Source organism: Seriola lalandi, unplaced genomic scaffold (assembly GCF_002814215.2).
Source record: "Seriola lalandi dorsalis isolate HSWRI2012SDOR001 ecotype SW California unplaced genomic scaffold, Sedor1 jcf7180002054378, whole genome shotgun sequence".
NCBI lineage: Eukaryota > Metazoa > Chordata > Actinopteri > Carangiformes > Carangidae > Seriola > Seriola lalandi.
Genome location: NW_019524931.1, coordinates 89,654 through 100,423, shown reverse-complemented (window position 1 = coordinate 100,423; position 10,770 = coordinate 89,654). Strand labels below are relative to the sequence as shown.

The 10,770-nt window shown below is 42.1% G+C and overlaps 1 protein-coding gene across 1 annotated transcript in view; it reads left to right on the top strand.

The window, feature by feature from the left end:
* Positions 1–10,770, top strand: part of LOC111657038 (uncharacterized) — a 115,246-nt gene that overhangs the window by 19,430 nt on the left and 85,046 nt on the right. Inside the window, 2 exon segments of the mRNA XM_087174744.1 lie at positions 6,716–6,904; positions 10,662–10,718. Coding sequence (XP_087030870.1) covers positions 6,718–6,904; positions 10,662–10,718 — 244 coding nt within the window. The 5' untranslated portion in view covers positions 6,716–6,717.

Below are 10,770 nucleotides of genomic sequence, written 5' to 3'. Positions count from 1 at the left end.
GTGAAGCGTCAGGAAGAAGATAAGCAGTAGAAACAACCACGGAGCCATAAACTCATTCTGTCATATACAACCACACACACACACACACACACACACACACACACACACACACACCTACAGTATACAGCCACTTGCATGGTAACTGAGTAAGCTGAGTGTTCAGAGGAAGTGTCCCACCTCTCTTAGAAAGTGACATCAGAGTTGAGCTCTCCACAGTGGCTACAAGCCCAGGCCACTGAACAATTTGTTTTTCCAGACCATGTTGAGACTGTCTGCTTTAATTCATAATCACACACTGCACACATGATACATATGTGCGAGTACTTTGAAGTGCTTTGTGTAGTTTTATTAAATTGTTGGCAATTAAAGAAGAGAGAGTTTTTTATTCTCTTTAAAAGTGCATTACAGATTATTTCAGGACAGAAAGTGTGACGCAGGCAGAGGTGATGTCTCTAGCTTGTGGTTGGAATTGGAGCCAAGCAAAAATCAAAATGACTATTGATCAGTTCATCGATACTGTGATGATACAGTTTTATCATGTTATAGCTGAACAAATGAATGCACATTGTGGTTAAAAATCAAACGAGATTAGTTAGAAAATGTTTTTTTGTCCTACACACATGAAGAGTACCGCAACTCTGCATCTGTCATGTACCGCAACAATGAAACACTGTTCATTGCTTTGAGTATTTTAGATGAGACTTTTGTGAGCTTTCACACTGTGACCACGAACCAATTCCTGTTTATATCTACTGGGGTTCTATCATGTGATATTAAGTTAATTCTGACTTCCTGATTCTCTTCTGACTGACTGCTGATGTGTACACAGAGCTCCTGTGCAGAGAGAGATGAAATTTGTTTATGATAAATTCTTAAAGCGCAAGGTGATGTTTTTGTCTATTTAATTTATTATCATATATAATGAAACAACAATGGCAAATCTTCACATTTCAGAAGTTGTATCAAAAATATTGGCATTTTTGCTTTGAAAGTTAAATCAAAATAGGTTTGTATTTCTTCTATGCTACCATCTGCAGCTTACTGCAATCAGGTGATTACCTAGTCTTCATAAATGGCTGAAATAATGGCCAGAAATACAAAAATACAACTCAGGTTGTAATAAAATATCCTTTAGTGACACTGTCTTTGTCCTGTTCAGACATACAGTATAACTCCCCTCCCCTGTCCATTTCAAAGTCCAAGTTTCCGGATGGATCCCACCCATTATCTATCCATCAGTGACATCATACACCTAACCAGACTCCGGAGAGGTCAGCGTTTCCCTCTGTGCATGTGAGACCTCATAATCATAGGTTCACATAGTAGTAAAGTAGGGATCTTAAACTGCCCTGCAGTTGTTTTACAGCCACATCGACCTTGGACAGTGAACAGCTCCACATTCACTGCCCAAACCCTTAAAGTAAAAGTTAGTGTAGCTGGAGGCAGAAAAATATTGACACTGAAACTGCCAATTTTCAGTTGTGTTGTCTGGTTTTGTTAAAATCCACCGTTCCTAACGGCAGACTGGTGTGTCACAGCCCCCCAGCAGCACCATGATATCATTTTGGGGATGGCGGTGACTGTGCAGCTCTTCACAGAAGTGATCTCACACTTTGTCTGTCGGAGCGTGAACCTCTCACTTTTCTCTTGCTCTTTTAGCCGTGTTACACCAGGGAAGAGGCATTTGTCTTTTCACATATCTGAGTTAATTATAGTTGCACCGGAGCAGTTAATGCTGCGATGCCTTGCTCGGCGGCACAGTTGAGCGCACACTAGATATCCCAGCAGCTGGCACGTATCCGGTTTCAAACCAGCAGCTGGACTGCGCAAGTGTATTTAAAAAGTATGTATGTATGTATGTATGTATCAAGCCACACAATATTTCCTGAGCTGAGAATTTCTAAAGGGTTAATGATTTACGACGAGTTAAAATCTGATCATTAACATGTTATGATCTAGATTGTCATTCAATGTTTAACAAAGGAAGTTCAGATCAGGTATTGGTCACGTCATTCTTTTGTGTCTGAAGGAGAAGGAAGACCAGCTTTCAGAGGGACCTCCTGGGTCCAGAGTATCTACCCTGGTCAAGCGAGACGCACAAGAGCCCCCAAGACTCCCGCATATAGCAGAACCTGACCCCCGCCCTCCTTTAGGATTAATCAAGCACTTTGTGTTGTTGTATATTAAGGGAACAGGAGGAAGAGAAAATGCAGAGAGATTTTTGGGATTAGGTTCAATGTGTTATGTCACCCATCACCCTGGAGCCTGCCAGTGTTAAGCCTATGGAAAACCCTGCACATACGCCACTCATTTTCCTACTTCTGTCTCTTCTCTCCCCTGTAGACTCACAGATCTTCTCTCAGTCGTTCTAAACACTGTATGATTAAGGCTCATTGTTTTCAGTCTCCAAATTTTTTTTCTTTTTTAGAATTACACCCTTATTCTCTGGGCAAAGATTTCAGATACTGTGTAATTCATTTTAAAAATTTGCAATTTAAAACGTAATTGCAATATTGCAATACTGTCAGGAGTTATTTTTGCAGCTTTAACATCATGTGTGCTTATCATGGTGCGTCTTTGTTTACATACAATAGCAGTGTGTCAGGGCAGATTAGAAAGAGGCTTAACCTTCACCTCTGCTTTTTTGGCAGCCAGGGGACACACACTCACCGGCCCAGGAACGCACACGTATAGACACATATGGGTTTGCACACACACACACACACACACATAAACGCGTGACTAATCCACACATACACTCGGAACATTTGTTAGCAGACAGCACAATAGAAACTGCCTTTTCCCTGGATTTCCTTTCTTTGTTGAATCCAGATTATTTGTGAGTGGCCACACCACAGTTGTGAGCAGGAGGTGGAAAACAGTAGCTCAGCTCAAACTATTGCACCTCACCAGGGCCAAAAGATCCTTGAGTTTTTCACTTTCTGAACCCAAATCCAAATGCGTCCCACTTTAGGACCAGACTAATGAAAAGGTTCTGCTCCTGTGGTCATGTGGGGACCCGCTGTAGAAGCAGAAGGAGCCGAAAAGGAACAAACAAAACTGCATTGTCTGTTTTTCATCCATTCAAATGACTGTGTTAAATCAAATCGGTTGGGTTCAATGGGTGGCATGGCTCACCCTGCTAACTCTGCAGCTGGCACCAATGATGTACTGTATGCTAAACACACACACAGATGATGTGCGGTTAAATATGGAAACTGGGGCAGTGTCTCTGACCAGCATGGCTTTGTGGTCGAGGCAGTAGGCAACAGTCTTCCTGCGACACACCCTGGTCTCAGCACTGGGGTCTCATTTACTGCTGCTGATACACTGGCAGTCAGGCATGAGTACGCCCACGTCTAGTTTATTTATATTCCCTCTTCAGAAACTGATTATTGTTCATTATAAGAACAGTTTGTAAAACTTAATGTATTTCAAATTTGATTGGCTGAGTATTTCACTAGCTCAACATCTGAGGACTGATTAACTTACTAACTGGATGACTGTCTATGTGACTGATTGATTGCTTGTTTGATTAGGTTTCTAATTTTAAATCACCAATAAATACAAAAAGATTGTTCTATAAAGGGAATACAATGTTCCTCTACCTTTGGTGCACATGAAAGAGTATGTGCACAAAAGCACAAAAACATTGTGTTCTGGCTCCTTTGCAGCTCCTTCTCCTTATTCACAGATTTTGCTGAGGAGAGTGAAATAAACAAACAAGAATAGCCAACAGGTTCATATTGGACATTAAATTAATATATAGTGATGGCGTCATTAATTATTGACTTTGACTAGCTTTTCTTGTTTGTTTATTTCACTCTCCTCAGTAAAATCTGTGAATAAGGAGAAGGAACTTCACAGTTTCCCTTCTGCTAATAAACACTGTTCAGGAAATACCATTAGAATGGTCTGCTGCTTATGGTAATTAAAACAAGTGAAGTACAGAGTATCAGTCACCACACTGATCCTAGATGAGCTACAAATGTACTATTTACTGCGCTTGTAAATTACAAAAATTGTCAGCAGAGTGATTCAAATCCATATTGGAAATGTGCCTGCTGCAGCACTCCGTGTCTGAAACACGTCCACTGAGCAAGCCATGTTCATGGAACCGGCATGGAGACGTGACATAACATCATCCAGTGGACATCCGGGGGTTAGTGAGGTCCAGTGCAGATTGGATGGGGTGGAGGTCAGAGTTCTGTGCAGGCCAGTCAAGCTCCATTTCCAAACCATTTCTTTATGGACCGGGCCAAGTGCTCATTGAAACAGGACTGGCTCCAAACTGTTGATGCAAGTGGGAGGAAGACTTTGGTCTAAATTATTATTCATAACTGTCCCTAGAGTGTCGTGTGTCAGTGTGTTAGGCAAATATTAAAGTTAAATGTTGGATTATACAGCGTATTAGACCTCAGGGAACATACCAGTCCAGTGAGTACGAGTTGTGGGAAACCTTGTCCAAACCATGAAAAACACCCCCAGTACCAAATTATATGACCAGAGGTACAAACAAAAACTTAATAATAATATACCTGTACCTGTTGTCTTTGCAGTAAGTGGATGGATAATCCAGCAGATGGGGCTGTGGAGTTGTATTTGAGATTTGACTGTCTCTGAGTAATCTTGAGAAATATTTTTATTTAAAAATCCCTTAATTAAAATTCAGTTATTAATCAAAAAAAAAAAACATTTGCTGTTAGAGTGAATTTTTAATGAAAATACAAGTACTTTTTGCTGTGAATAAATTTAGATCCACTAATATATTATAGTGGTAGCTGCATTTAAAAAAAGGTTCATTTATGTCTATAGACAGAAGTGTGGCAGCGCAGCCAGACAGATAGGAAACTGTAATAACTCAAAGGTCTCAGGATTGATCCTCTTTGCAGCCTGTGTGTTCCCCTGTTTTGTCCTTGAGCAAGACCTTCAACTCTAACTCGCCGTTTCAACGATGTGAGAAAAGGAAGTTCAACAAAGAGGGGAGAGATGATTTTCACAGGGTAGAGATGTTAAGTGTAGTGTAGCGTGGATAATGGAAGGAGAATTGTAGAAGACGAGAGACGAGACGGATAAACAGAGAGTGTCTGAAGAGCAGAGAAAGGCCGGCTGCTGCTGGCACCGAAGATAATCTGGCATTATAGTTGGAAGATGACACAACATGACTCTGCAAATTCCCCTGGTGGCCATTGGTCAGCTGAACTCCCAGATGAGCTGATGACTGCTTGGATGTGTGTCTCTTTGTGTCTGAGTCCATGTTTAGGTACAGATTGTGCCTCTGTGTTATACAAAGTCATGCATTTCTTTCATGCAGCATAATCCCATCTGAAACTGTGCCTCCCTGTGGTAGACAGTGGTATTGCACCCAGGTTGTCAGTGATTTGAAGCCATGTTTTGTGTAGCCGCCTCAGAGGGAGCTCAGAGATCAGGCGCAGGCCTGGCAGCCTCAGTGTATTCAGTGTGTGCACTTCAGCAGGATGGGCGCCTGCCTTCACAGGGTCCTCTGGTCTTGTTGCTGCTCCTGAGGCCACTTTGATGCCTCCTCTGGACACAAACCTGCGGCCCTGTTAAGTTCACATCAGTGATTTTGTGCTCTCACTTCCTTGAACCACTTCTCTCCATTTTCATCTATTTCAGTCTCTTCTGCTATTTCTTTACCTCCACTTCCTAATCTTTATCTCTCCATCTCAGCCTCAGTGTCTAGGCTTTATGTGACTGTAATCCAGGATATAGTTAGGACTGATGTTTAAGATTTCCCCATGATTTCAAAGCGATCATTTCTCAGAAATATACTATACTGTCTTCCATTGCTATAAATGAAGTTTAAAATCGTATATTGAAAAACTGAACTCAAGTGCTAATATTTACAAGTTCACTCAAAAGTACACTATTGTTGAGGGGAAGAAAAACACACAAACAGAATCTTTTCATCTGTTTTTCAGTTTCATTTCCATCTGTTCTTAACACTTGTGCATCAAGTGATATGATCATATCGTTATTGTTTTTCATTGTGAAGCACCGTCACTTGACCCCAGGGTTGAATGATGACTCAAAATCCCAGGCATGAATAATTTGCACCCACCAAAAGACATAACATCGTGATTTAGCTCTCTGTGGAAGTGCCTTCAAGATCATCTGTGTACAGCACGTTTATTTTTTCCATTTTCTTAAAGGATTACTTTATAGGATTTAGGATCTATTGGCAGAAAGAGTATATTTATAATTATGTTTTTATTAGTGTATAATCACCTAAAACTAAGATTTATTGCGTTTTCTTCAGCGTAGAATGATCCATACGTGTCTTCATAGGGAGCGGGTGCTCTTTTACAGAGCCTGCCATGTTTCTACAGTGGCCCAGAACGGACATATCAAAAACTGACTCTAGAGAGAGCCTTTTGCATATTTACGTTAACTGACGGCCACCGTAGCTTTTACTACAGGGTGTTCAGTTGGTTGCAATTTGCACCCTCACCACTAGATGCCACTAAATGCTGCGCACTGGTCCTTTAAAAAAATAAAAAATAGTTCCCCCCTCTATGAAATGAAGAGCATTTGTAGGACAGCTGTAGCTAAAACAGCTATAAGCTACTTGATGACTCGTTCTTTATTTTCTACTTTTGTGACTTGTTTGCTTTAGAGTTTTAGAGCACCATTAATGAAGTGGCAACATGTTCCCTGTTCCTGTGTTTATTCCTGTCTCTCTGTTTGTGTGCAGTCATGGCGGAGTTAGACCTGAGTCTGAGTGATGCGCTGACAGACAGCGCTCCCCAGCCAGGCCCTGAGAGCCTGGTGGAGCGGGACTTTGTGGCTCAGCTGGAGGCTGAGGCCTTCGACGATCAGGTCGGGGAGACGGTGGGAAAGACAGACTACATCCCCCTGCTGGACAACGATGACACCAGGGCAGGTGAGGCGATGGTGACAGTAGAGTGTGTTGTCTCCTTACAAGTCACGTCCTTTCCGTTCTCTTCTGTTTGGACTTATGACAGTGATGCCAGGACAAGACGAAAAGTGGGTGACAGGTGTCAATTGATCATGAGGACAAAGGGGCAGAGAAAACAGAGACAAGGGAAATGAAGTCAGAGGCGGGTTTTGTCGAGGGCTCTTTGATTCCACCAATAACTTCAACCAGGTTAGCTGTATTAGTGTGATGATACAGCAACGTTTATTCTAATTGATCACTGAAATGAAAATGTCAGTTCAACCCAACTACAAGAGAACACATTTGCACCAAAACAGGTTCCCTGACCCAAACAGTGGAGGTGACTTTTGTTTGTGTTGCTCAAAACATCATCTCATCAACACAAATTTTAGCATCACAAAAAAAAAAAAATCCATTCATCTCCATTGTACAGGTGTGATAAAAGAATTCTCCAAGGCTGATATTTTAAACTATGGAGTGGTTATTTGGAAGATGTTGATTTTATTCATTTATATACCTGTGAACTCAACACTGCTTTTTTGGACAGAGCAAGCCGAAAACACAACGCTGACATATTAGCTAACATGTTAGCTAACAGCTTGTTTATACATCCAGCAACATAGGGAATCACCTGGCAAATTTAACTTTAGAATATTCAATCTCATTTAGCTCTGTCTTGTTCCTGAAAAAATAACTGACTCTTGATCCACTGAAAGATTCACCATGATCAGCGGCTAGTTGCTGTTTGGTGCCGGAGAGGTGTGCACATACTGGGTTTATCGGAGCATTATCACTGAAAACAGTTGCCTGCTGTGGCTGGAAAGAGGTGGATAAGAGTGAAGTTTACATGCAGGCCGACCAGTGAGCTTTTAAAAGATGCTAACAACTACTACTAGACCCTAGTTCTGCAAAGCTAGCAGAGTCAAGTGATAAATCTGTGAGTTTCTTTCACATTAAGCATTGTAATTTAATCAAATTTTAATATAAAAACATTGTTTAGTGCAGCTTTGAAAAAGAGCTAAAATGTTGAACTCCACAAACGTTCCTGCATTCATACTAAAGGCATTTGAAATTTTCCTGGATGACATTGTATTTTTATTTGCACCTCTGGATCTGATTGCATCTACATTATCTTAAACGTGTTATATAACATGAACTGCAGCTGCTCTTAAATGACTGATAGTATCGGGCACCGCTGGACACTGGCTGCCATTTTGGATCTGCTGCGCTGTCATTCAGCCACAGGGATGATAGTATCCGTAAGATAAGCAGAGCAGCGGTCACTGATTTGACTATCCCAGCTGACTGGTGACATTTGGGAACTAAACAGGAAGTAGTGCCCGCACTCTGAACAGTTAAAGGTGCAAATACTCCATCCATCTGCTCCAGTAAAGATGTTCAAGGTTTAGTTCCATGATAACCCACCTCACTGCTACTGTCCAAGGCCCTGGATGGAAACAAGAATGTGTCCCTGACCAACCTGCCAGGATAAATAAAGAAGTGTAGGTCATGGGCTTTGGATGGCACTGTGTTATCAGCTACATATTAAACATGTCATGTCATGTCATGTCATTGTACAGTGAGGGAAGAAGCAACATTTACTCATTTAATTTCAAAAGCAGCTTCAAACTGACGATGATGTACCAGGTTTTAGGGAAAGAAAAAGAAAATTCATAGCAAACAAGTTTTGTCTTTGATGTGTGGCGTTGGAACCGGTATTGTAGCTGGTTTTTCTGTGCGTTTAGAAAATGTGGTGGTTTCATGGCTCTGTGTAGGTGTTTCACAAACAGACTTACTAGCTGATGACTACTGCCTCCTATTGGAATAGAACATTATTTAGCAAACTGTAGTTTTGATGCACTAATGGCCAAACATCAAAGTATGATATCGAAGTCACTGAACAACCTACGAAATAGATAATGAGACTGTGCAAAAAACTTATTTTCAATCCTCCACAGGTTGAAAATACTTATTTCTACTGTCTTGATTAACATCTGTAAAGGAAATAAAACAGCCGCTGTCACAGATACAGGATATGAATAAACTTATGATGTTGTATATTTTTCTATAAATGGTTTGAGAGCCTCCAATCTTGCTCAGCTTGTTAGTTTATTACACAGAGATAGAGAGAAACAGAAACATACAGATAGGTAGATAGGAAGTAAACACATAGACAAACAGTAGATGGATGAGATAAACAGCTGAGTGCACAACCAGATAAAAGGAAGTGACAGTGAACTGGGGATGACTCAGCTCTTGGGCCTGTTTTGGTTGCACAGACACTTTGGTCAGACAGTCAGACTGTGTGTGGGCACTCGTCAGTGGCAGCCGGCTGCAGGACGGGCCGTGGGTGGTGTTGCCAGTGATCAACTCTGGCACGCAGTGTGCATTTGGACAAATGCTGACATGCTGACACCCTGAGTGCCAAACAGCAGGGCTAGGCAGTCCGCAGTTTATTGTCCTCTGTCAGCAGGAGAGCTAGACAGAGGAGGCGCAGATTTGTTTTTTCTTTATTAGAGGTGCTGTTGTGGTGCCCTGATGCATACGTAATGTGCCTTCCTGATGCCTCGTGTGTTGGATGAGTGTCCTGCGCTCTGTTGTATCTGTGTCCTGTGTGTTGAATCAGTGAATCGTATATTCTGTGTATGTGTGTGTTGCATGCATATCTGTGGTTTGGGATTTCTGCATGGCTTTGCTGACATGCTGAGCTCTATGTTGATGTGTGTGTACTGTATGCATGTGACGTGGCCTATATCACAAAGCAAGGTCAGCGGATTAACCATCTCTGGTTGTACTACGACTACGACAGACGGACTACGATAATGTGGCACCAAAGGCAGCGAAGAAGAAGAGCGTTAGCATGGATGTAAACAATTTTAAAAATCGACTATTCAATTTTTTGTTAGGTGTCAAGGATACATCAGTGTGTTGGGTCAGAAACACTACACCCATGGTTCTCATGGTGACCTTTTCAGTGAGCGTTTACTGAGCCGTTTGATAACCAGCTTCATGATACTGGTTAGGATTGCCAATGTTAGGCTCAGGTCACCCAAAGACAGCCAGACTAAGTTGAACTTGCTTTTGTGATATAGTACCGCAGCAGAGTGCCAGGATTGGTGGTTCAATCCCTGGCTTGTGCCAAGTGTCTTTGAGCAAGATCGTGAACCCTGAACTGTACCTGCACCCTGTGTGGTACTGCAGCTCACAGCCATGTGTGACTGGTGAGTTTATGGGTGGACAAGAGGTAAACTGAAAACAGCCCATTTACCACAATCAGTGTTGTGGGTGTGCATGTGTATTTCCGCGCATGCCTGTGGATGTGTATGTGTATGTTTGACTCATTTGTGCCCTTATATGTTAGAGCCTTGGTGTGTTGCTACTGTGCAAAGTTGAAGGATTCAGCAGTCGTATGTCACACAGCATCGCCTCGTCCATCATCCCACACCGACACCATCCGATATGTGCTGCCCTCTGCCTTCCCATAGTCTGACCACGGCTCACACCCACAGGCACAAAGCTCACCACACACACCCCTAGTGTACAACAGCTATATTGAGGGACCATTTAAAAAGCCAGAAAGGTCAGAGTCAGTAGTTTCCATTTGAATCCAGATGCAGTCTGTCAAATTTCCGCGCAAACCAATACGATGCAGTTTGATTTTCTATCTCGTCAAGCCATTAGCGCTCACATGGGTAGTAATGTGTTTATGTGCGTGTGCGTGTGTGTGTGTATGTGTGTGCAGACTCGGGTGCTACGTTGGAGAATGGAGAGCAGGAAGCTCATGGTGTGCAAAAGCCTGGTAAGACATATCCCACAATTCCCTCTGCCGTCAGTCAGTCTGCTAAGGCCTC